The 20941-nt window shown below is 43.5% G+C and overlaps 2 protein-coding genes across 3 annotated transcripts in view; both read left to right on the forward strand.

Moving 5' to 3' along the window:
- The first annotated feature begins 1043 nt into the window (after positions 1 to 1043).
- On the forward strand, positions 1044 to 6231 carry LOC123519591 (S-phase kinase-associated protein 2-like). The gene is made up of 9 exons (XM_045281010.1): positions 1044 to 1371; positions 1946 to 2156; positions 2494 to 2611; positions 2837 to 3060; positions 3354 to 3462; positions 3617 to 3797; positions 3906 to 4033; positions 4284 to 4446; positions 4712 to 6231. Exons 1-9 carry the CDS (start codon positions 1214 to 1216, stop codon positions 4896 to 4898), a joined length of 1479 nt encoding a protein of 492 aa, XP_045136945.1. The 5' UTR covers positions 1044 to 1213; the 3' UTR covers positions 4899 to 6231.
- A 1662-nt stretch (positions 6232 to 7893) lies between these two features.
- Positions 7894 to 20941, forward strand: part of LOC123519362 (tyrosine-protein kinase transmembrane receptor Ror2-like) — a 281796-nt gene continuing 268748 nt past the window's right edge. For both annotated transcript variants that reach the window (XM_045280626.1, XM_045280627.1), the window contains exons 1-2: positions 7894 to 7956; positions 14670 to 14781. In XM_045280626.1, coding sequence (XP_045136561.1) covers positions 7924 to 7956; positions 14670 to 14781 — 145 coding nt within the window. In that variant the 5' untranslated portion in view covers positions 7894 to 7923. The remainder of the gene's footprint in view (positions 7957 to 14669; positions 14782 to 20941) is intronic.

The following is a 20941-nucleotide window of genomic DNA, read 5'->3' on the forward strand; positions in this document are numbered from 1 at the left end:
AAAAATTTAGGTATGAGCCCAGCCCACTTTGATGTGCTTCAAACAGATCTGCGAGGCGAGCGGCCCACAGCAGTGTATCCATGGATGCTTTGTGCCGCCCTTGGTGCTGCCTCACACTCACCTCACAGCGCAGCCCGCGGCAGTGCATTTACCACACCGCAGGTTTCACTTTTCACTTTTATTGCGATGTATTTTCAGCACCAGTTGAATGACCGGACACAACGCTGTGGATGGGTAAATGATGCAGGTGAAGGTATTTAGAGAACGTGTTTATCTATATTCCTATACCACATACATATAGAGGAAAAGACTCTCTGACTCTCTCTCCACCCTGTTTAAGTGTGTGTGTGTTTCACTGTTTGTTTGATCTGCTGCAGTCTCTGACGAGACAGCCAGACGTTACCCTACGGAACGAGCTCAGAACTCATTATTTCCGATCTTCGGATAGGCCTGAGACCAGGCACTCACCACACACCGGGACACCACACACCGGGACAACAAGGTCACAACTCCTCGATTTACATCCCGTACCTACTCACTGCTAGGTGAACAGGGGCTACACGTGAAAGGAGACGCACCCAAATATCTCCACCCGGCCGGGGAATCGAGGCCGGGGAATCGAACCCCGGTCCTCTGGCTTGTGAAGCCAGCGCTCTAACCACTGAGCTACCGGGTGTGTGTGTGTGTGTGTGTGTGTGTGTGTGTGTGTGTGTGTGTGATGGGCCCATAATAGGACACATTCCACACTCCGCAGTTTCCTTACCCGCCTATATGTCTGTATACTACGTCCCCAAAGATTGAATTTATACATTCTTGTATCTCGTGAAATGTGTGGTCAGAGTACGTAGGTGATGAAGATGTGATGATGATGATGATGATGAGAACATTGCCATGGGTTGCAGCTAACACGAAACACTCTTATTGGAATAATTCTATATATTCTTTGTCCTGTACCCATAAGTATGATAACTGTATAATAATTTCCAGGGAGGATAAAGAAAGAACGGCCTTTTTCCCGGAGCGTAGGCGGGATGGAGGGAAAGTTTGAAATCTTGAATTCCCCGCGCGGGGGAAGCTGCATGGCGCGGTTTATCAAAACATGTCATGGCGCCAAAATAATATGAGAGCCGATCTCAGTGATTGGAAGTGACACTCCTATTAGAACACAAGCGTTAATATACTTTGATAAACCTTTGTTATACTGTGGCTACACATGAGGCAAGATGCACGAGGACCAGCAGCCAGCAGGGGAAGGGCAGAGACGCCTCAGCTGACGAACGTCAACAAGCTTGGCGCCCACCACACCGTCTGGAGCCACGAGGGTGTTGTCCGCGGGATTACGGCTGGGATGGATCTTGCGGCGGAGTCTGGGTACGTGGGAGTGTGTTGTGCATTCAGGAAGGTTCAGTCTTTGTTTTGATTGGTACAAAAGGTACAAAAACCTGTTGTGGAATCAACAGAATATAGGTAAGAGCTTGCACTCTCAAACCCAGCCATTTCGGGAACTCAGGGACGCCCAGAGAACGTATCTTTCTTCATTGTGCATCCTTTTCGTTACTAAAACAGTGGCGAGGTGTGTGAAGGTAGCCAAGCTACTATGTTTTGCTTTTTGTAATGGCAGTTCATTGTTCTTGTCCCAGTGTCATCTGGCCAGTGGTCAGCCCGGCACGTCAGCCCTGCTTGGTGGTGCTATCAAGGCTTAGGATGATTTGAAGTGAAATTTAATTTAGTTTTTAGTTAAAAACGTATATTTCCTTACATATGAAGCATGATGAGTAGTGTGAGATGCAGCAAACAATTTCCAAAAATAATCACGCTGTAACATTTTTATTCTCCCATGATTAGATCACTAATCATATCAGTAGTATGTAGAATTTAGGGTGGGGCAGGTTTTCATATTTTCCAATGCTTGGCTGATGGAAGACACCTGATTTTTGATGGACAGGAAGTGCAGGTATGACAAAGAGAATGCCAACACAAGCATGAAGTGTGCCCGCTGGAGCCTTGGTGGTGATGTTGGCACCAATCCGCCCCTCCTGGCTGACATGGGGCTGGCGGTGCTGCAGGATGAGGAAGCCTCCTGCCATGCCCCCTCCTCCTCCCCTTCCCCCTTCTCTAATCTAGGTCATGTGACCAGTGCCTCTCCCTCTCACAAGGTAAGCATCACTGTGTCATCAGTAATTCAGTTTTTATTTTGTTTTTGTTTCTAAGTTGTATTGGTTAAGCATTGCACTTTACAGTGATTGCACCTTTGTTTTCTTAGGATCCATGTTAATGTTTATCATATGCATCAGTAAGGATCCTCAAACATAGACTCATGTAGTGAAACACTGACATACCTGAAAGATTAAGGGGAATGGCCTGGAATTGTACTATTATTGTTATTTATGGGATTAATTGGAAAATTGTAGCAGTGGCTTTGCTTGTGTTTTTTGGAATAGCAGAAATGGTGTAACTGGAGAGAATTTTAAAGTACCTTACCATTTTTTGCAGGTTCTGCAGCATGTTAACCAGAATGTAAGAAATCAGGACTTCTTGACTGAAAACTCCACCAGCTCAACAGAGTTCTTTGTTTATAAGCGCAGGAAATTAGACAATTTTAGTGGAGATGGTAAGTCTTAGGGAGATAGATGTTCATTATAATTGATGGAATTAATGATGCCTTGAAGTTTTTCTTTCTGTCTTTTTAAACTTTTCTTGTAAGTATTTTTGAGGATTATCTTTTATTCCCAAATGACAGCTTATTAAACTGCACAGTTCTTCAACAATAATGAACAGGCATTATTTGTATAATATAGGTAGATCATTTATAAAATGGCTTCTGTTTCCTTTCCAGACAAGTTCAACAGAATGTCTGATGAACTAATTCTGGCAGTGTTGCGTTGGCTCCCTAAGTTTATGCTGGCCAGGTGCGCACAGGTGAGCAGACGCTGGAAGAGGCTGGCCTTTGACGAGTCATTATGGCGAAGACTTGATCTCGGTGGCAAGACACTGAAGCCGGGAGTGGTGGGTCGTGTCATCCTCCGAGGGTGTGTCATTCTCAGGCTAGCCAAGGCAGAGGTGAGGCATTAGCGGGATTCTTTGTAATAATTATGATGATATGAATAAGAAATGGTTTATTTTTGATAGCAGCCTTGAGATTCAAACAGTAAAGTGAAAGAGAATAACAGACATGTTGACAAGTTAACTATTAAAAAGAGGTATGTGTTTGTCTTTTAAGGATTGAAATTTTTAAAGGTTGCTTGCTTTACTGGACTATTTTCTTTTGGTCAAATACCACATTCCAGCTAAGTGTTGGGAGTAGTGGGCTAAGTAAGGACAATTGTGAGTTTTTGACATGTTTTGTTTGTCAGGTGGGCACGCCGATTTTCTCACCCCAGCTACAACATCTGCCCACTTTGCTGCCAGTGAGGAGCAAGCTACAGTATCTGGATCTCAGCATGGCAGTCATCCAGCCACAGGGTGAGAAAGCACTGCAAACTTCATTTTAATTCAGACACATATTTAGAGCACTGTCACACTCACCCTTTCTATTGAATATTGCTTGTGTACCAGTATAGCATATCATTGCCATGCCATGATTCTTCCTTTGCATTATTGGATTTTTCTATTTCAGCTCTGGAAGAATTGCTGAGTGTGTGTTTTGATCTGAAAAAGTTAAGCTTAGAACATTGCACCTTAACCCAGAGTGTTTGCTCATACATTGCAAAGAATGCCTCACTGGAGACCCTTAACCTTGCCATGTGTTATGGCCTGTGCCATTCCTACATTGTTGAGATCCTGACACAATGCAAAAGGTGAGAATTGAGGAAGTCATTGTTGTCTAATGAATGATTGGTTATTGATTGCATGCTACACCTAATGTGTTTGTTTTAGAAATTGTAAAGCAATGTTGTTTTCTTCAGATTGCATTGCTTGAATCTAGCCTGGACGGGACTGAGCTCAGAGGATCTTCGGGTGATTTGTCGTCGCTTCCCTGCCTCTCTGGAGCGGCTCAACTTGTCAGGCTGCCGCAATACTCTCTCAGATTCACGTCAGTATCTGCCACATCAGTAGACTGTTTCTTAGGACTCTTTCATTTGTCAAAAAGCAATACATTAGTGTTTATCTAGTTGAAGTAAATAAGCATGTTTTAAGGAAAGATGAGTTTTATGGGAGGCAAAGCATGTAAGAGTCTCTTGAGGTATTCTGTTCATCTGAAACTCTTCTAATCTTATGTTGAAATGGTTGATGGTTTGGATTCTTCCAAATTGTACACTTACAAGAATAATGGTCTGTTACAGATGTCCGCCTTCTATCAGAGCAGAGCAGCGGACTGGTAGAGTTAGACGTGAGTGATGCTACTCAACTCACTGCCAGTGCTGTGTCTTCCATCATCAAGCACCTTACCCGGGCTGAGTATCTTGCTTTCTCCCGCTGCTATGCCATCCAGCCAGACACCTACCTGTAAGTCCAGGCTGTTGCTTCCCTCCTACTATGGTACACATGGATCCTGTTAGGATATGTGCAGGTGGATAGCTTATTGAGTATTGTGGAATTTTTTCTAATTTTCTTTCATATTCTGTAATTATTTTTATCTCAATTGAGCAGAGTAACATCACTATTACGTCATGAAAGGAAGGACAGTAAGTGTGGAGGTATAAGAAAGGCAGCATCATACTGGATGGTATTGATCAAAGATCCTAATGATCCTTATTCTTTTCCCTTACAGAGAGCTGAAAGCCATGCCAAACTTATTGTACTTGGATTTGTATGGCATCTTGAATGACAGTGCCTTGAACACCCTGCGGCAGTCTCTCCAACACATCAAGATCAACAAGTATCTGTTCTCGTCCGTGGCTCGACCCACAGTTGGTATCCGTCGAACCTCAGTGTGGGGATTGAGGGTCAGAGACTGATAGTGTCTCATTGAGGGCTTGTTTGTGGGCGAGAACATCTACTGTTCTTGGTGTGAGTTGCTGCTATGCAGTAGTAAAGTCATTCTTTCAATTCCTTCCTCACACACAGATGCCCTTGGGACCTGCCGAGCTGAGCCAGTCATCGATGAATGGGTGGTGAGTGTGGCTTATCAAATGTGTTCACTATGTGATAATGTGCTTGATTCTAATGTTTTGCTATTAAGGGTTGTAATATTGTTTAAGTTTATTGTAAAGACTAAAGAGGAAATATAAGTTGTCTTACCAGCTCAGCAGGCTACTCTCAGTACAGTGTGAGTCAGCACTGCTCATCTGTAGCTTGTTGATAGATGAGGTAAGAAAGCACCAGTGTTGTTAAAATCCAAGTGTGTTAATTAGTGCCTTAGTTATTAGAGAAGCAAACTTAAAATAATTTATTCAATTTTTTCTACCTGTTACAGCAAAATGATATTTGGCTTGCACCTTGAGGTCACCGACACAGTCTTTGTGTATGTGTCTTGGTATTCAGTAAGAGATGATTGTGCCAGGTACAAGCACAGTGAGTTATTGTAAGTTTTCATTTCCATCTTAATTATAAATGGATGTATTGTGTGACTAGTGCAGAAAGGCACAGTGTTGTACCAAAGATGTACTGAACATGTACAGAGATATGACCTTTTACTCAGCTGTAAACCATGAAGACCCTTGTACATAGACACACATACTACCACATGAGGCATCCTGTGGGGAAAGCCAGTTGTTGACTTATCAGTTCATAATCTTATAAAGTTTGCTGGAATTTTACTGTATCTTCCTTTAAAGATAACCCGGAATTGTGCAAATTAGTTGGAAAAAAATGTGATAAGTTGTGAATTATAAGTTTAATAATAGTACTGTATTAATGGTATTCAGTAAAGGGCTGAAGAATAAAATGTATCAATTTATTAATATACTAATTAGGAGAAGCATAATGTATTTGAGTTTGCTATGGTGCTGTCCCACTGGATGGTCTCCAGTCACATAGAATACTGACGATGGCATTTATATTATAAACGAAGAGTCTGTGGGTTGTAAATACACCCCTTTGTAATTTTATAAGCATTATTGTCAGGGTCTTGGTGAGGAAGGTGTTTTGATGGAATCCCTTGTACATATTAGTTGCCTTGTCCAGCCTGACACCACCTTGCAGGGAGAGGTGCCTTGTTCCACTGCCATTGTCTCCAAGCTCATTCTCAACAGTTGATGTTTTATTTTTAATCATTTAAGATATGTTTGATAGAAGACTGTATTATATTTGAAATTGAAAGAAGTTGGCATACATTTTCTTTTTTACAAATGCTGCCTTTCCTTATCCTCATTGAGGTAATAATGGTAAGGGGATGAATGTAGTTTTGAATGGTTTGTTGCTTGAAGAAGTAAACTTTCAAGTATCCAGAGCCATTATGGTAGCAGAGGTGTGTGGCCTTGAGGGCATCAGCAGAAAGTGTGCTCTTGTCTGGTCTGATCAAATGATGTCAGCTGCAGGTAAGGAACTTATTTGTTAAGTGTGGCAGCTGTCTCGTGATCATGAACAGTGTAGTAAGTGGCGTTAAGGGGCATGTGCCTCTAGCAATCGTGAACAGTAATAGGTGGAGCTTGGGAGGGGGTGTTCATGTAGTGACTGTGAACAGTGTAGTAGGTGAGGTATAGAGGCGGTCATGTAACGATTGTGAACAGTATAGTTGATGAGGCTTGGGGGACGTTCATGTAGTGATCATGAACAGTGTAGTAGGTGAAGCTTTTTTTTATGCAAGAGGGGAAGTCGACCAAAGACAACAAAAGATGAAAAAAAGGCCCACTTGAATGCCAGTTCCTTAAATCCCTTCAGTACCATGATGCATTTCAATATCCTTTCTGCTAACTATTTAATGACTTTATACAGCCTCAGAAACTTGCGTGGGAGATTAAAATAGTGAAGACTGGCTATCAATCTGACCTCCATAGATCCTTCCTAATATCAATAAAATCACGTAATCATACACAAGTCTCAAGGTAAAAACGTGTCTCAGTATTGAAGGGGTCAAAGCTCGAATAAGAGTTAGCCAAAAGTCTGGGATAAATGTCTAGGCAGCATGTCATCAACTCTTTAGTACTGGGATGCATTTGTACCTCGAAATTTGAGTATGATTAGACAATTTGATTAAGTAAGGCCGGGTCTATGGAGATCAGAAGATTAATGATCACAGTCTTCATTCATTACTTTAATCCCCCACATGACTTTCTGAAGCTAAATAAAATCACCAAATAGTCACCAGAATGAATATGGAAATGCGTCATGGTACTCAAGGGGTTAACTGGTACTATAGTCTGTCTACTCTAAAGTGGCTCCTGAGTCTCAACTTGAATCAAGGAATATACAAGACTTTATAATAGATTCCTTGGTCTGAATGGTGTCCCAGGGAATGCGTGGTTGTCAGCTCTTGAGCTAGGAAAACCGTGAGCTATCCTTGCCATAAGAGGATCAATCAACAGAAAACAAGTATCATTCACATCAAATCAATAACATAACCAACAAACTATCAACATTTTAAACCCTAGGAGGCATTTTAGAGTAGACAGACAAAACCGTGTTATCTTTGCCATAAGAGGATCAATCAACAGAAAACAAGTATCATTCACATCAAATCAATAACATGACCAACAAACTATCAACATTTTAAACCCTAGGAGACATTTTAGAGTAGACAGACAAAACCAAGGAATATACAGAGAATCCTTGGACAAAACCGTAAGCTATTCTTGCCATAAGAGGATCAATCAACAGAAAACAAGTATCATTCACATCAAATGAATAACATGACCAACAAACTACCAACATTTTAAACCGTAAGAGATATTTTAGAGTAGAAAGACAATAGCTTGAGGTTTGAATATTCCCGGGGCAGAGGGAGGCGGAGGCGGTGCGCACGGCGACTTTCCTGCCTTGGTGCTGTCACTTTGTTTACAGTTGACTCCCAGATCGGGGCGGGGGAGGTTGTGTGTGTGTGTGATGGGTGCGGCGAAATGGGTTGGTGAAGCGATGGTATGTACTTCACTAGCACTCAGATGTGAAAGTATTAGATAAGCTAGGTGTTATTTAGCGTGGGCGTGAGGTGGGTGTGGGTGGTGAGGCGCCGTAACGCTTGGTAGTGGAGGGAGAGTGTGTAGTGGTGGTGTGTCAGCCTGGTGGTGGTGGTGGTGGTGACTGGGTGGTCAGGGTGGGTAGTGGTGGTAGAGGTGTAGTGGCGGGCATTTAGCGGGGAAACAACGCGGAAATGCCCCTGAGATCATTACCGATTGAGTAAAGCCGGTGTGGTGGTGGTGGTGGTGAGTGTGTGGTGTGTGTGTGGGTGGTGTTGTGTATTGTGTTCGTGACAACATAAAAAGTTTGGCGAAGTTTAGCATTAACTTCGCCCTCCCCGTGGTCGTAGATGAGTGAGGGAGCTTGTTGTCAATGTTACCAGTGTTGTATTTCAGTCACATTGTGTTTATAATCTATATTTTCCCAAGTAGTAACATTATAGTGTCTGTGTGATATGGTGAGGTAGTGTATGTGGTGTATGATGTGTTTCCAGCCTGTATATTCTGTGGTGGTAACATTATAGTGGATGTATGTTATGGTGAGGATGTGTATGTGGTGTGACAGGGTTTGTTGAAGGATATTGAAAAGTTTGAATGTAGTAGTGGCTGTAGTGTGAAATATTTGGGTGATGCTGGTGTTGTAGGTGCTAAATAGTGTTTGGTGTGTGTTGAGGTCATTGATGTGGTGTTGTATGTTGATTTATTGGGGTTTTAAAGTCATGAGGTTAGATTAATACTTGTCTTTTTTTATTTGTTTATATATATTGTTTTTGTAAGCTATGTGGCATTCAGAGTTCATTGAGACTGTCTTGAATTGTGCTTTGCCTTGTTTTTTTTTAAGTATTTTGCATTTCAAGATAAAAAAAAAAAATAAAACTAAAGGAAACATTCTAATAACATGCAGTGCGAAATTAATTAATGAATGTGTGTGTGTGTGTGTGTGTGTGTGTGTGTGTGTGTGTGTGTGTGTGTTGACAGGAACTCATTAAAGTGCATATTATGAGAGATACAGCAATATAACATTCCTGCTGTAGCTTCTGAGTTTTCACCACATGTTTGAAGTATTGTTTGTTATATTCATGAACCTGTCAGTGTTGGGGGCAGAGTGGCATGAACTACACCCTTGACAGGAATGAAACTCCAGTAAAGAAGTTTGTGAATATGTACGTGTGTATGTTGTCATTTTTTTTAGGGCATTTTAACAGTTTGGCATGTTATGGGGGCATTTTAAGATAGTTTGGCATGTTTTGAGGGCAGTTTAAGATAGTTTGGCATGTTTTGAGGGTTTCTTAAAACAGCTTGGTCTGTTTTGAGGCCATTTTAAGATAGTTTGGCATGTTTTGAGGGCATTTTAAGACTGTTTGGCATGTTTTGAGGGCATTTTATGACAATTTGGCCTGATTTGAAGGCATTTTAAGACAGTTTGCCATGTTTTGAGGACATTTTAAGATAGATTGGTATATTTTGAGGGCATTTTAAGTAATTGTCCATCTTCATGATCAGTGGCTGCCTAGAACATGGATGGATAGAACGGGTGTGTATGAATGAAGGGTGCAATTCATTGACAGATCTCATTAACTTGCTAGATGCCACTCAGAATTGTTAATAGTGAGAGTCATTAGCAGATCCAGTCATGCTTGCTTGTGTTGAAGCTGTTGTTTGTTTGTAAATGAAGCCACTGGTGTTACTGAGAATATTTGTAAATGAAGCCAGTTATTGAGAAAAGTACTGGTGAATCAATGAAACAGATGATATAAAGAAAAGTTGCATTGAGACATTAACTGTGTGTAAATATGTACGTATTATAAACTGTGAAAAAAAGAAAGGTAAAAAAAAGAAACTGCCAATGAAACAGATAATATAAAAAAATGTTGCATCAGGAGACATTAATTATGTATGTATTTGTATGGTAAGCCTTGATAAAAGAAAGAAAGAAAAAAAAAACTCTCCCACCACACACGTGACAATTCAAGCCTTTGTGTTCACAACAAACTTTTAAAGTAAACAAGACAAGCAAACAGTGGATGCTCTCCCTCACAATGCTTTTTTTTTTTTTTCTCTCCCTCACATAGCACTGTTGGATGTGTGAGCATTAATAATTCATATGTATCATTTACAGGGACACTCTTAATTGTGCCACATCAATACATACATTTTTCAACAGTTCATGTGTCACTTGGAGAACATGTAATTATTCACTCATCAACTCACCCATCTCTCATAACACATGTTTGTCTTTATTTGCCAATTAGCTATTGAGGATTAACATACAGTCCCATAACCACTATATCATTAATCCCTTCAGTACTTGGAGATATTTTTTACATTAAGTTTTGAGTACAATTAGACCAATTTATTGATATTAGGAAGGGTCTATGGAGGTCAGAAGATGAATGGCCAGAGTCTTCACTATTTCAATCTCCATATGAGTTTTTAGAGCTGTATAAAATAAATGAATATGGAAATGTGTCATGATACTGAAGGGGTTAAGAGTAGCAACGAGCCTGGCTGTGTCCTGCTCTGGGCTGTTTAAATTGTCTTATTCTGCTAAAGTAGACCTAAAAATAGCAAATACATGAGAATATCGAACACTTCACAGTTTTCACACATTTGACGATACGCATTGATGAAAAAATAAGTTCCGGTGTCACTTGATTTTGCCATTTGGATGAAAAAGGAGAGAGAAAAAAGAGAGGACATCACACCCCAGGCAAACTTTTAGAAGCAATGTATGTTTTTCCAGCCCACCATGTGTTTGGCAGGAAATGGAGCCAGAGTGCTTTTTCATATATATATTTTTTTTTATACCAGTGAACTAAGAGAGAGAGAGAGAGAGAGAGAGAGAGAGGCACAAGAAAAATGAGAATAAAAACAGGAATAAAGAAGGAATAAGCGAAAATAAGAAAACAAGGATGGATAATAGAGAAAATGAGATAAGGAACAGAGAAAGAGCAAATGTAACAGAGAGAGAGAGAGAGAGAGAGAAATGTGGCCTGATACTGCTGTGGACTGTGTAATAAGTAAACCGAGCATTCACACGAACTCGCTAAAGTGCAAATCAGCATTTATTACTATTACTACTACTATTTTTTTTTTTCACTGTGTCTATTTTGGGGGTGAAAGTTACAGTGTGTGAATTGCATCATCACGGCAGCTGTTATTGATAGTTGATGGCAGCTTGGCACTCTCTGCTCCCTTCAACTACATATTGCTGTGGTGACCTGTCTGTGTAGTGGTGCCTTTATTTATACCTTAAAGTAATGGTGCACAGAGAGAGAGAGAGAGAGAGAGAGAGAGAGAGAGAGAGAGAGAAACAAATATATAAATGACCTCACCACTGTACATATTTCTTCTTTCTTCCCCACCCACCCTCTCCTCCCCTGTCTTTGATTCCCGCGGCCTCTTCACCATCAGTACTTCGTTATAAATTTACTGAGCGGTGTATGGAAGTGTTGTTACTCGTCGTTGGGTGAAACAGTGGTAGGAACGATCGTAAAAAGAGACGGCACACCACCTGACACTTCCCAGGTAGACGGAGAGAGGAGAGAGGGAGAGATAGTGGCAAGGAGGCGGAGGACGGGGAGGGGTGACGGAGAGGCACGTGTAATGAGGTGGGAAGGGGAGGGATGAAAGGGGAGCGAAGGAGGGATAAAATTACACTTGTCTTACTCTGCCAGACTAAGCCATTATTTTCTTGGGGGGTAAGAGGATATTTGTAATTGCTATATACCTACTTGTCTCAGTTTATTGCTCTCACCTAACCTGACCCAGCCTTACGTAAACTAACCGTGACCTTGCCTCTAACCTAACTTTGTCGTACCGAACTTAACTCCTTCAGTACTGGGGCACATTTTTTACCTTGAGATTTGTGTACAATTAGACCATTTTATTGACGCAGGAAGGGTCTATGGAGGTCAGAAGATTGATGGCCACAGTCTTCAGTATTTTTATTCCCCACATAAGTATCTAAAGCTGTTTGAAATCACCATATAGTAGCCAGAATGAATATGGAAACGTGTCATGGTTAACCTGATGTAATTAAGCAAATCAGACATTACGTAGCCTTGGTATGTAACTCCTGCTTTTGTTTAGTGTTGTAGCCAAATGTGACTTGAGTTTACCTTACTATACCAGACGTAACATAGCCTACCCTTACCTTATCTTACTATACATTACTTTACCTTACCTTACCTCACTTCACCTTACGTCACCTCACCTCTCCTTACCATACCTTACTTTATCTTACCTCACCTCATCTTAACTTACTAAACTCATTCCCCTCTTACGTAAACACAAACACGTACGTTACAAAACAACTACCCAGCGTTACCACGGAAATAATGATAATCTAACAGTAAAAAGAAGAGAATAAGGAGTCTACAATGATATCTAAGAGAGAGAGAGAGAGAGAGAGAGAGCTTAGAGAAGGTGCGATCAGCTGTTGTGGGTTTGAGTGCGTGCGGGGGTGATGCTCTGTAAACACGGGGCGGTAGATGGCAAACACTGGTGCTGGTAGTGAAATCTTGGTGTTTTATGTGCCTGGCTGGCCGTGGTGGAGGGAGGGAGTTAAGGGATACGAAATTTGAACCTCTCTTGAGTGCCATTTAGCTACGAGAGAGAGAGAGAGAGAGAGAGAGAGAGAGAGTGAGTGAGTGAGAGAGCGAGCGGTATTCTGAAACGCTTTGCTCCCTCCCCATCACTGCTTTCCAAAGGCTGCAATTGAAGATACTCGTGTTTTTAAGAGTATTTTTATGGTTCTGGTGATAAATTGGCAAGATTTTTAGTTTATTAAAAGAAGAAACTATATAGAAAGCCGGTTATTTGTCTCTGTGGCCTTGGAAAATTGTCAGAGAGAGAGAGAGAGAGAGAGAGAGAGAGAGCAACCGTCCACTCCAGCTCACCGTTCACTCAGCCAGCCAAACGAATAAATAGATCTTTATCGTTGTCATGTCTTTTTCCCCCTTTTTCTTTCCCTATTTCATCTCTTTCCCATTACTTTTTATATTTTTATCTTCGTTTTCCCCTTTCCCTCGTTCGAATCCCCTTGGTCTCGTCACCACACTCTGACCTTTGCTTGCTGTGTGTAGTGATGTAGCTTCTCCTCCTCCTCCTCTCTCTTCTTTTTCTCCTTCTTCTTCTTCTTCTTCTTCTTCTTCTTCTTTGTATTTTGTGTTTCCTTGGTGTTATTGAAGTGAAGACCCAAGGCATGTCTGTAAGCTTCAAAACTAGTACCCTTTTATTACGTTGTCTCGCTGCTGTAAGAGTAGATTCTGGCTTGGCGGATGATACCTCTCTCTCTCTCTCTCTCTCTCTCTCTCTCTCTCTCTCTCTCTCTCTCTCTCTCTCTCTGTCTATAACTCATTTTTAACACGTGGTGTCTGTTTTTATATATTTTAGTTGTGGATGAGTGTTTGTTATGAAAATAAATAAGTGTAAAGGAACCAATCTCATTTAATCTGTCTGTCTGTCTGTCTGTCTGTCTGTCTGTCTGTCTGCCTGCCTGCCTGCCTGCCTGCCTGCCTGCTTGCGTGCCTGTCTGTCTGTCTGCCTGTTTGTTTCTGTCTATCTATCTATCTGTCTGTCTGTCTGTCTGTCTGTCTGTATGTATGTATGTATGTATATATGCCTATGTATGTAGTTTTTTCTTTCTCATTGTAATTCTCGCAACACAAAAACAACAACAACAACAACAACAACACTTAATCAGGACACACACACACACACACACACACACACACACACACACACACACACACACACACACACACACACCACAAAATCAAAACTAACGTTAAGACCAACTAGTATTTAATTAGACGCCAACAGATAGATGAACTAACTTCCTCTTGTCTTGTAGGAGGAAGCAAAACAAGGCAAAGTTAACGTAAGAAACTGAGAGGAAAACACTCATACATTTCCTCTTGTTTTTCCGCAGTCACCCTTTCTCCTTCTCTCTTTCCCCTGCGTTCAAACTTTACAGAGGCGTCGTGGGGTGTGGATGGGGTGCGGGTGGGGTATAGGGGTGTGGACTGGAGTGCTGGTGGGAGACGGCTGGTGGGGTGGGGGTGTTATTAGATCAAGGCGGGAAATTCAAAACAGCACAGAGATGAAAGCTGTGTCCAGTGTATTATGTAGCGAAATGATAACTTTGTATTGAAGGGAGATTTGACGTTGATCGCATTACAGAGAGAGAGAGAGAGAGAGAGAGAGAGAGAGAGAGAGAGAGAGAGAGAGAGTATTGAACTAAAAAATAGGAAGTTAGTAACACACACACACACACACACACACACACACACACACACACACACACACACACACACACACACACACACACACACAAGGAAGAGAAAGAAGTAGAAATGGAGGAGAGAGAGAAGAAGAGGGTGAGAGAGAAGAAAGAACAATACAGAGTGGAAAAAGAATGAGGGAAAGAGAGAAAGGAGTGAATGCAGAGAGAGAGAGAGAGAGAGAGAGAGAGAGAGAGAGAGAGAGAGAGAGAGCAATAAACTCAGTGATATGTTAACGATGAGAGACGAGAAGCGAAGATAAACATAATATCTTAGACTTGTGTGTGTGTGTGTGTGTGTGTGTGTGTGTGTGTGTGTGTGTGTGTGTGTGTGTGTGTGTGTGTGTGTGTGTGTGTGTGTGTCCTGCTAACCCGTGTCTTTCCTGCAGGGTGGATGTAGTGGCGCCGCGTGGAGTACCGGTGGAGTGTGGTGGAGGAGACAGGGACCACTTCTTATGTTCCTAATATTACTCCTGCCTCAAGTACTGCTGGCTGATACAGGTAACGTGACCCTCGAGTGGTGGTGGTGGTAGTAGTAGTGGTAGTAGTAGTAGTAGTAGTAGTAGTAGTAGTAGTAGTAGTAATGTTAGTGATGGTAGTAATAGTAGTAGTAGTATTTTAGTGGTAGTAGTAGTAGTATTAGTAGTAGTAGTAGTAGTAGTAATGTTAGTGGTGGTAGTAGTAGTAGTAGTAGTATTTTAGTGGTACTAGTAGTAGTAGTAGTAGTAGTAGTAGTAGTAGTAGTATTATTATTATTATTAGTAGTAGTAGTAGTAGTAGTAGTAGTAATAGTAGTAGTGTTAGTGGTGGTGGTGTTGGTGGTGGTGGTGGTGGTGGTGGCGGTGGTGTACCTCTGAATTTTGACAGGTATGTTATATATTTATTTTCTTTATTTTTTCCACCTGTGTACCTGTCCCTTGTTTTAATTTACCTGTGCGTACCTGTCCCTGTCAGCGCGTCTGGATGTTGCGTGGTTGTATTGATTTGTTATATTTCCCTCTCTTTTCCACTTTTTCCCTTTTCTCTCCTTTTTCCCCTTTTTTCCTTTTTTTCCTGCTGTTTTCCCTTCTTCCCCTCTTTTTCCCTTTTTTCTCCCTTTTTCACTCGTTTTCCCTTATTTTGCCTTTTCCCCTCTTTTCTTCCTTTTCCCCTTTTTCCCCTCTTTTCTTCCTTTTCCATTTTCGTTCGTTTCTCCTCTCTTTTCCCCTTTTCCTCATTTTCTCCTTATTTCCCTCTTTTGCCTCCAATCCCTCTTTCCTTCTCCTTCCCCCTTTTCATCTTTTCCTCTTTTCCTCCTTATTTCCTCTCCTTTCTCCTTTCCCCTTTTCCTCTTTTCCCCTCTCACCCTTTTCCTCTCTTCCCCTCTTTTCCCCTTTTTTTGCCCTAATTTCCCCTCTCCCCCCTCTTTTCCACCTCATTCCTCTTTTCCCCTCCCCCGCTATTTTCCCCTCATTTTCCCCACTTTTCCCCTCAGTTTCCCCTCTTTTCCCTCGTTTTCCGGTTTTAAGTCTGACGTTCATAAATTTTAGGTGCGTTTTCATAAATTTGTAGCGAACCTTCATAAATTTTTCTGCGTGTCTGTTCTGCTTGCTTCGGTGGTGGTGGTGGTGGTGGTGGTGGTGGTGGTGGTGGTGGTGGTGGTGGTGGTGGTGGTGGTGGTGGTCCTAATGCAGTGTAAATATAACAGGATTTATTTATTTTTATTTATTTATTTTTTATCTTGGTTGTTTTTTGTTTTGTTTTGTTTTGAAGGATTTCTTTGTGTTTGTTTTTTTTGTCTTCTTTTCTTCCTCTATATTCTCCTTTTTCCGTTTTTTCTTGATTTTTCTTCTTTCTTCTTCTTTTTCTTTTCTTTTTTTTTTTATATTTCTTTTTTTTTCTTTCCTTCGTTTTCTTTTTTTTTTCTTACTTTTTTCTTCCTTTTCTTTCTTTCTTTCTTTAACCTAAGATTTGTTTCCGAACCAAAACTTGATCTTAAGTTAAAAAAGTGAAAAAAAATAAAATTGATCTTGTTTACCGGTACTACTCTCTCTCTCTCTCTCTCTCTCTCTCTCTCTCTCTCTCTCTCTCTCTCTCTCTCTCTCTCTCTTTTTCCTTTGTTTCCGCATTCTTTCTCTTCCTTGTTTTTTCTCGTTTTTCCTTCCCTTTTCCTCTTGCTCTTTTTCTCCTTTCTCTATTTTTTATCTCTTCCTTTTTATCTTTTTTCTTAAGTCTTTGTTCTGCTTTAGTCGTCTCTCTCTCTCTCTCTCTCTCTCTCTCTCTCTCTCTCTCTCTCTCTCTCTCTCTCTCTCTCTCTCTCTCTCTCTCTCTCTCTCTCTCTCTCTCTCTCTCTCTCTCTCTCTCTCTCTCTCTCTCTCTCTTTATACCAATTTACATAGATATACAGAGTTTTTCTATACTATACATTACATACTTTGTACAATATTAGGCTAAAGAAGTCACAGTTAATGCCTTCTATCCGAAAGCCTGCCTCTGTCTGTCTGTCCGTAGCAGCCACTCATTCACTGTACACTTGAACTGCTGCGTGGACCAGCAGCCCTCTACACTCGTTTGCACAGCAACAAAAGCGTTCCACAAGCCGATATACGTGTTGAGGAACTGCCTTTGTTAGTGCCACGTTCTGCACCTGGGCTGGAGCAGCTCCCCAGGGGCACGGATGACGGTTCTGGTGGCAATCTCGGCCTGTCGGGCAGGCTGCTGGAGTTCATGCAGGTGAGCCACCCTCTGCTGCTGCACCTTGAACATGACGGTGAGGCCCGCCACGTCCCGCCGGTGTTGGAGGGTGTGCAGTGTAGGGTGGAAGCCGAGCTCACTCTCCCTGATGAGCCTCGCCGCTCGGTCCTGGACCTTGTCCAGGAGAGCGAGATGTTTGCTGGCCGCGCCGCCCCAGGCAAGGCAGGCGTATTCAAGGAGGAGCGGACCTGCGACTTGTAGAGCAACTCCAGTCCTTTGGCGTCCAGAAGGTAGGAGATTCTCCTCAGGGATGCCAGCTTCCCTGAGGCCTCTCTGGCTAGTCGCTCCAAGTGGGTCCTGAAAGTTAACTTACGGTCGTAAGTTACCCCCAGCACCTCCACCTCCTCCCGCGGCGTCAGTGTCTCCCCGTTGAAGGCGAGGCGCAGGGCTTCACTCGTCCTGGTGATGCTTAGCAGCTGGGTTTTGTGAGCAGCAAACTTAACTTGCCACTTCCTTCCCCAGGCTGCGATGCGGCTCAAGGTGGCGTTGATGTCACAGGTGGCTGCAGCTTTCTCCTCCAGTCCGTAGCTGTGGGATAGTGTTATATCATCTGCAAACGCCTTCGCTGCAGGAACGAGGTGTAGCAGATCATTGATATACACATTCCACAGCAAAGGGCCGAGGCAGCTCCTTTGAGGAACGCCTGCCCTTATGGGCTGTGGTTTTGATTCCGCCCATTGATAATTACTTTGAGGTGCCTGGCTCTCAAGTAATTTTGTAGGAGCTGGAGGAGTGCTCCGTCCACGCCTACAGCGCGGAGCTTGGTGATGAGCGCTGCATGCCAAACTCTGTCAAACACAGCTTCGATGTCCTGAGGCCCCACAGCTTTGTTCTCGTCCAAACTTTCGAGAATCGCTCGCACTTCCACCTCACTTGTTATCACTTTCACTAGTGTCTCTTTCACTATTTGAGGCAGCAGCGGAGAGGGTCTTTCGGGGTCGGGGATGCACATCTTTTCAGCGAAGTGCTTGGCCAGGAGGTCTGCCTTGTCACTTGCAGTGTGGACGAAGCTGCCATCTGCCTGGTGGAGTGCAGGGACGGAGGTCCCCCGCGACTCACCCTGCTTGTCTTTGACAAGGCTGATCTGATGCCTTTGTTTTATGGACCGAGTGCGGCACCCAGCAGACCTGCATGTTGTGAAGCAGCTCGGTGACCTGCCTCAACTGCTGGTTGGCATCGCCACGCAGCACTCCTCCCCACTCTGTAGTCCTCAGTGCGGCACGAAAGGCGTCCCAGTCGGCAGCCTCCCAGCTCCAGAGGGTTCGTTCGAAGCTCTCCTCACGTGGTTTCTTGAACTGTACTCTGGTGAATACAGCCACGTGGTCTGAGGTCCCTACAAAGTCGAGTGGGAAGCACTGTACTGTGTGGGAAGGAAGATCCGTCACCACCGGGTCCAGGGATGACCCAGACTTGTGCGTGGGGAAGGTGACGTTGTGCATGTCATGCACAACCAGTAGTGAGTTAAAGGCGTCCCTGACTGTGTGCTGGTTTAGGTCGCCAATCACTATTACACTGTCACACTGACTGGCAGTCATCAAAGAGTCCAGGTTTAATGTTAGGTAGTCCAGCAACACTGTTCCCTGTGATGGAGGCCGATAGCAACCCACGCACAATAGGCCCTTCCCATTGCTGTCGATTATTTTCAATGTCAAGAGCTCAAGTTCCCCAGGTATGGGTGTGGGTGGCTCTACTACTTGAGCATTCACAGTCTCCTTAAAGCAGAATGCCACACCCCCGCCTTGTGTAGAACGGTCTTTTCTAATCCATGGTGAGTACCCTTTGATACGGGCATAATTGCTTGGCACCTTGGCATCTAAAAAAGTTTCGCACACAAACACTAAATCTATATTTTTCTTAATAATAACACTGTGAGTGAGCTCCCCAATGTTTGTGTGAAAGCCCTCACATTGGCCGACACTATCTTTAGTTCACTGTTGGCCGGCTTGTAGCATCGCCGAGTAGTGGTGGGGCTGCTCCATACTGTACGCCATATGGGTAGGGGAGGGAGGGCCACCAGATCGTGGCAGGAGTCACCAGTGGGAGCCTCAGTGGGATCCCAGCCTCTGGTGTGAAGCAGGCTGGTGAAGTTGCCAAGTAACGTTTCTCAGCGCGAGTAACGTCTCCTGGCCACTCTGTTTCACTGCCTGCACCAGCTCCTGTTGTCTCTCGTCGGCAGCCCTCACACGACAATCCAAAGCTGAGTGGAAGCGACCTTGGCAGTATTCACACACCTTTTTAGGACGCTGCTGCGGTGTGTAACGCGGACTACTGCTGTTCTGAGGTCGTCCTTGCTGTGGTAGTGGTAATGGTGTTGCTTCTGATTGTGAGTTCCCTCGTCTCACTGTTTTCTTTCTTCTGGGTGGTCGGTGTTGCCCTCCTGCCTGACCTCCTTCAGATCTGTTGCCGTTTGTTTGCGTTCGTCGCCTCGGCACCCCTGTTGATGTCTCAGGCTGAGATGATGGTGGGGGGAGCAAGTGACCGCCCTTGCTCTCTTTCCTCCGCTGATACGAGCGAGGGGTGAGGTGAAGGTGTGGGAGGGACTTGGGATGGCGCCTGACCTCTTTCCTCCGGTAATTCAGGTGAAGGATGAGGTGTGGATGGAGAAGGAATACCTGTGGTGAGTACTCCTACTTGTCCCTGCTCCACCACATTTACAGGTGCCGGGTTAGGTGTGGAAGGATGCTGGAGGTTGATTGATGTAGGGGATGGAGACGTACTTTCTTGCGTGTCCGCGGGGATAACGGATACAGCCTCATCCAGAATTTTGTGAGGTCTTGCTGTACATGCCACTGACCTTGCTTGCGTGAGTAGCCAAGAGGGTGTCCACTATGGATAATGCTTCGACTAGCACACATCTTTTCTCGGCCAGGCCTACAGTTACGGATCTGTAGCTCGTTAGCTGGCTCTTTGTCGTGGCTAACTCACTACGAAGCTTTCTTAATTGTTTTATCAGCTCCTCCTTCGGTAGGGTATCGAGGCCGTCCTCCTGCTGCTCCTCAACCAGATCCGTGGGTGGGATATAGGGAAGAGTCGAGGAAGAGGAATTTTCTTGCGAGTTATCCACAAAATGAGTGACAGGGTCAGTAATCCCCGCCCGGGCGCGGAGCTGACCTGTGTCGCCGCACCTAAACTCAGGCCAGGCAGTGGACGTGGCAGAGATTAGTGCACAACAATGGTTTGGTCTGTACCCACAGAGACCTTTGGATCTTTCTATTCGGCGTTCATAGCATTCCAACACCATATCTATAAGTGTGTGGGATGCGGGCATCGGAGAGAGAGGTGGCACGTAGAGTGAATATCCTTTAATGAGTGTGGGTGCAGCTGGTCTTAATTCCCGAGGATTTCCGCCCCAGTAGTAGACAGGTGAGGTGAGGTCAGGTCAGGTCGACTGACTTCCTACCGCACCGTAAACACACTTGCTATATAGCTTGTCCTGCTGCACTTTTCACTGTTCTGTAATTTCACTGCACTTAAGTCACTTCACTTCACTGCACTGCACTGCACTGTAAATCACTTTACTTGTTTGCTGTACACTTCCTACGTTGCTTACTCCAGGTGAGGCGGACACGAAGACACACTGTAGGAGCGACCAAGGACACGTCCTCTCCCACGACGACCCCCACTCTCTCTCTCTCTCTCTCTCTCTCTCTCTCTCTCTCTCTCTCTCTCTCTCTCTCTGTTTCTCTTCTACCTTCTCTTATTTTCGTTCTGTATCTCTTCCTTTCTCCTTCTTTCTTATTCTCTTTCTCTCAATGTATCCTTATTCTCTTCTATCTCTTCCTTTCTCTTATTCTCTCTTCTCTTTTTCTCTCCATGTATTCTTACTTCTGCTCTCTCTTGCTTTCTCTTTCTTTTCTTCTCTCTTTCTCCATGTGTCCTTACTTCTCCTCTATCTCTTCCTTTCTCTTATTCTCTTCTCTTCTCTCTC

Source organism: Portunus trituberculatus, chromosome 45 (assembly GCF_017591435.1).
Source record: "Portunus trituberculatus isolate SZX2019 chromosome 45, ASM1759143v1, whole genome shotgun sequence".
In the NCBI taxonomy this organism is placed as follows: domain Eukaryota; kingdom Metazoa; phylum Arthropoda; class Malacostraca; order Decapoda; family Portunidae; genus Portunus; species Portunus trituberculatus.

What these genes read in the sequence shown, in the direction of transcription:
- LOC123519591 (XM_045281010.1), top strand. Translation starts at nt 1,214, where the DNA reads ATGAGGCAAGATGCACGAGGACCAGCAGCCAGCAGGGGAAGGGCAGAG. An exon ending in GGCAGTCATCCAGCCACAGG is followed by an intron (nt 3,463 to 3,616) that starts GTGAGAAAGCAC and finishes TTTCTATTTCAG; the next exon opens with CTCTGGAAGAATTGCTGAGT. An exon ending in ATCCAGCCAGACACCTACCT is followed by an intron (nt 4,447 to 4,711) that starts GTAAGTCCAGGC and finishes TTTCCCTTACAG; the next exon opens with AGAGCTGAAAGCCATGCCAA.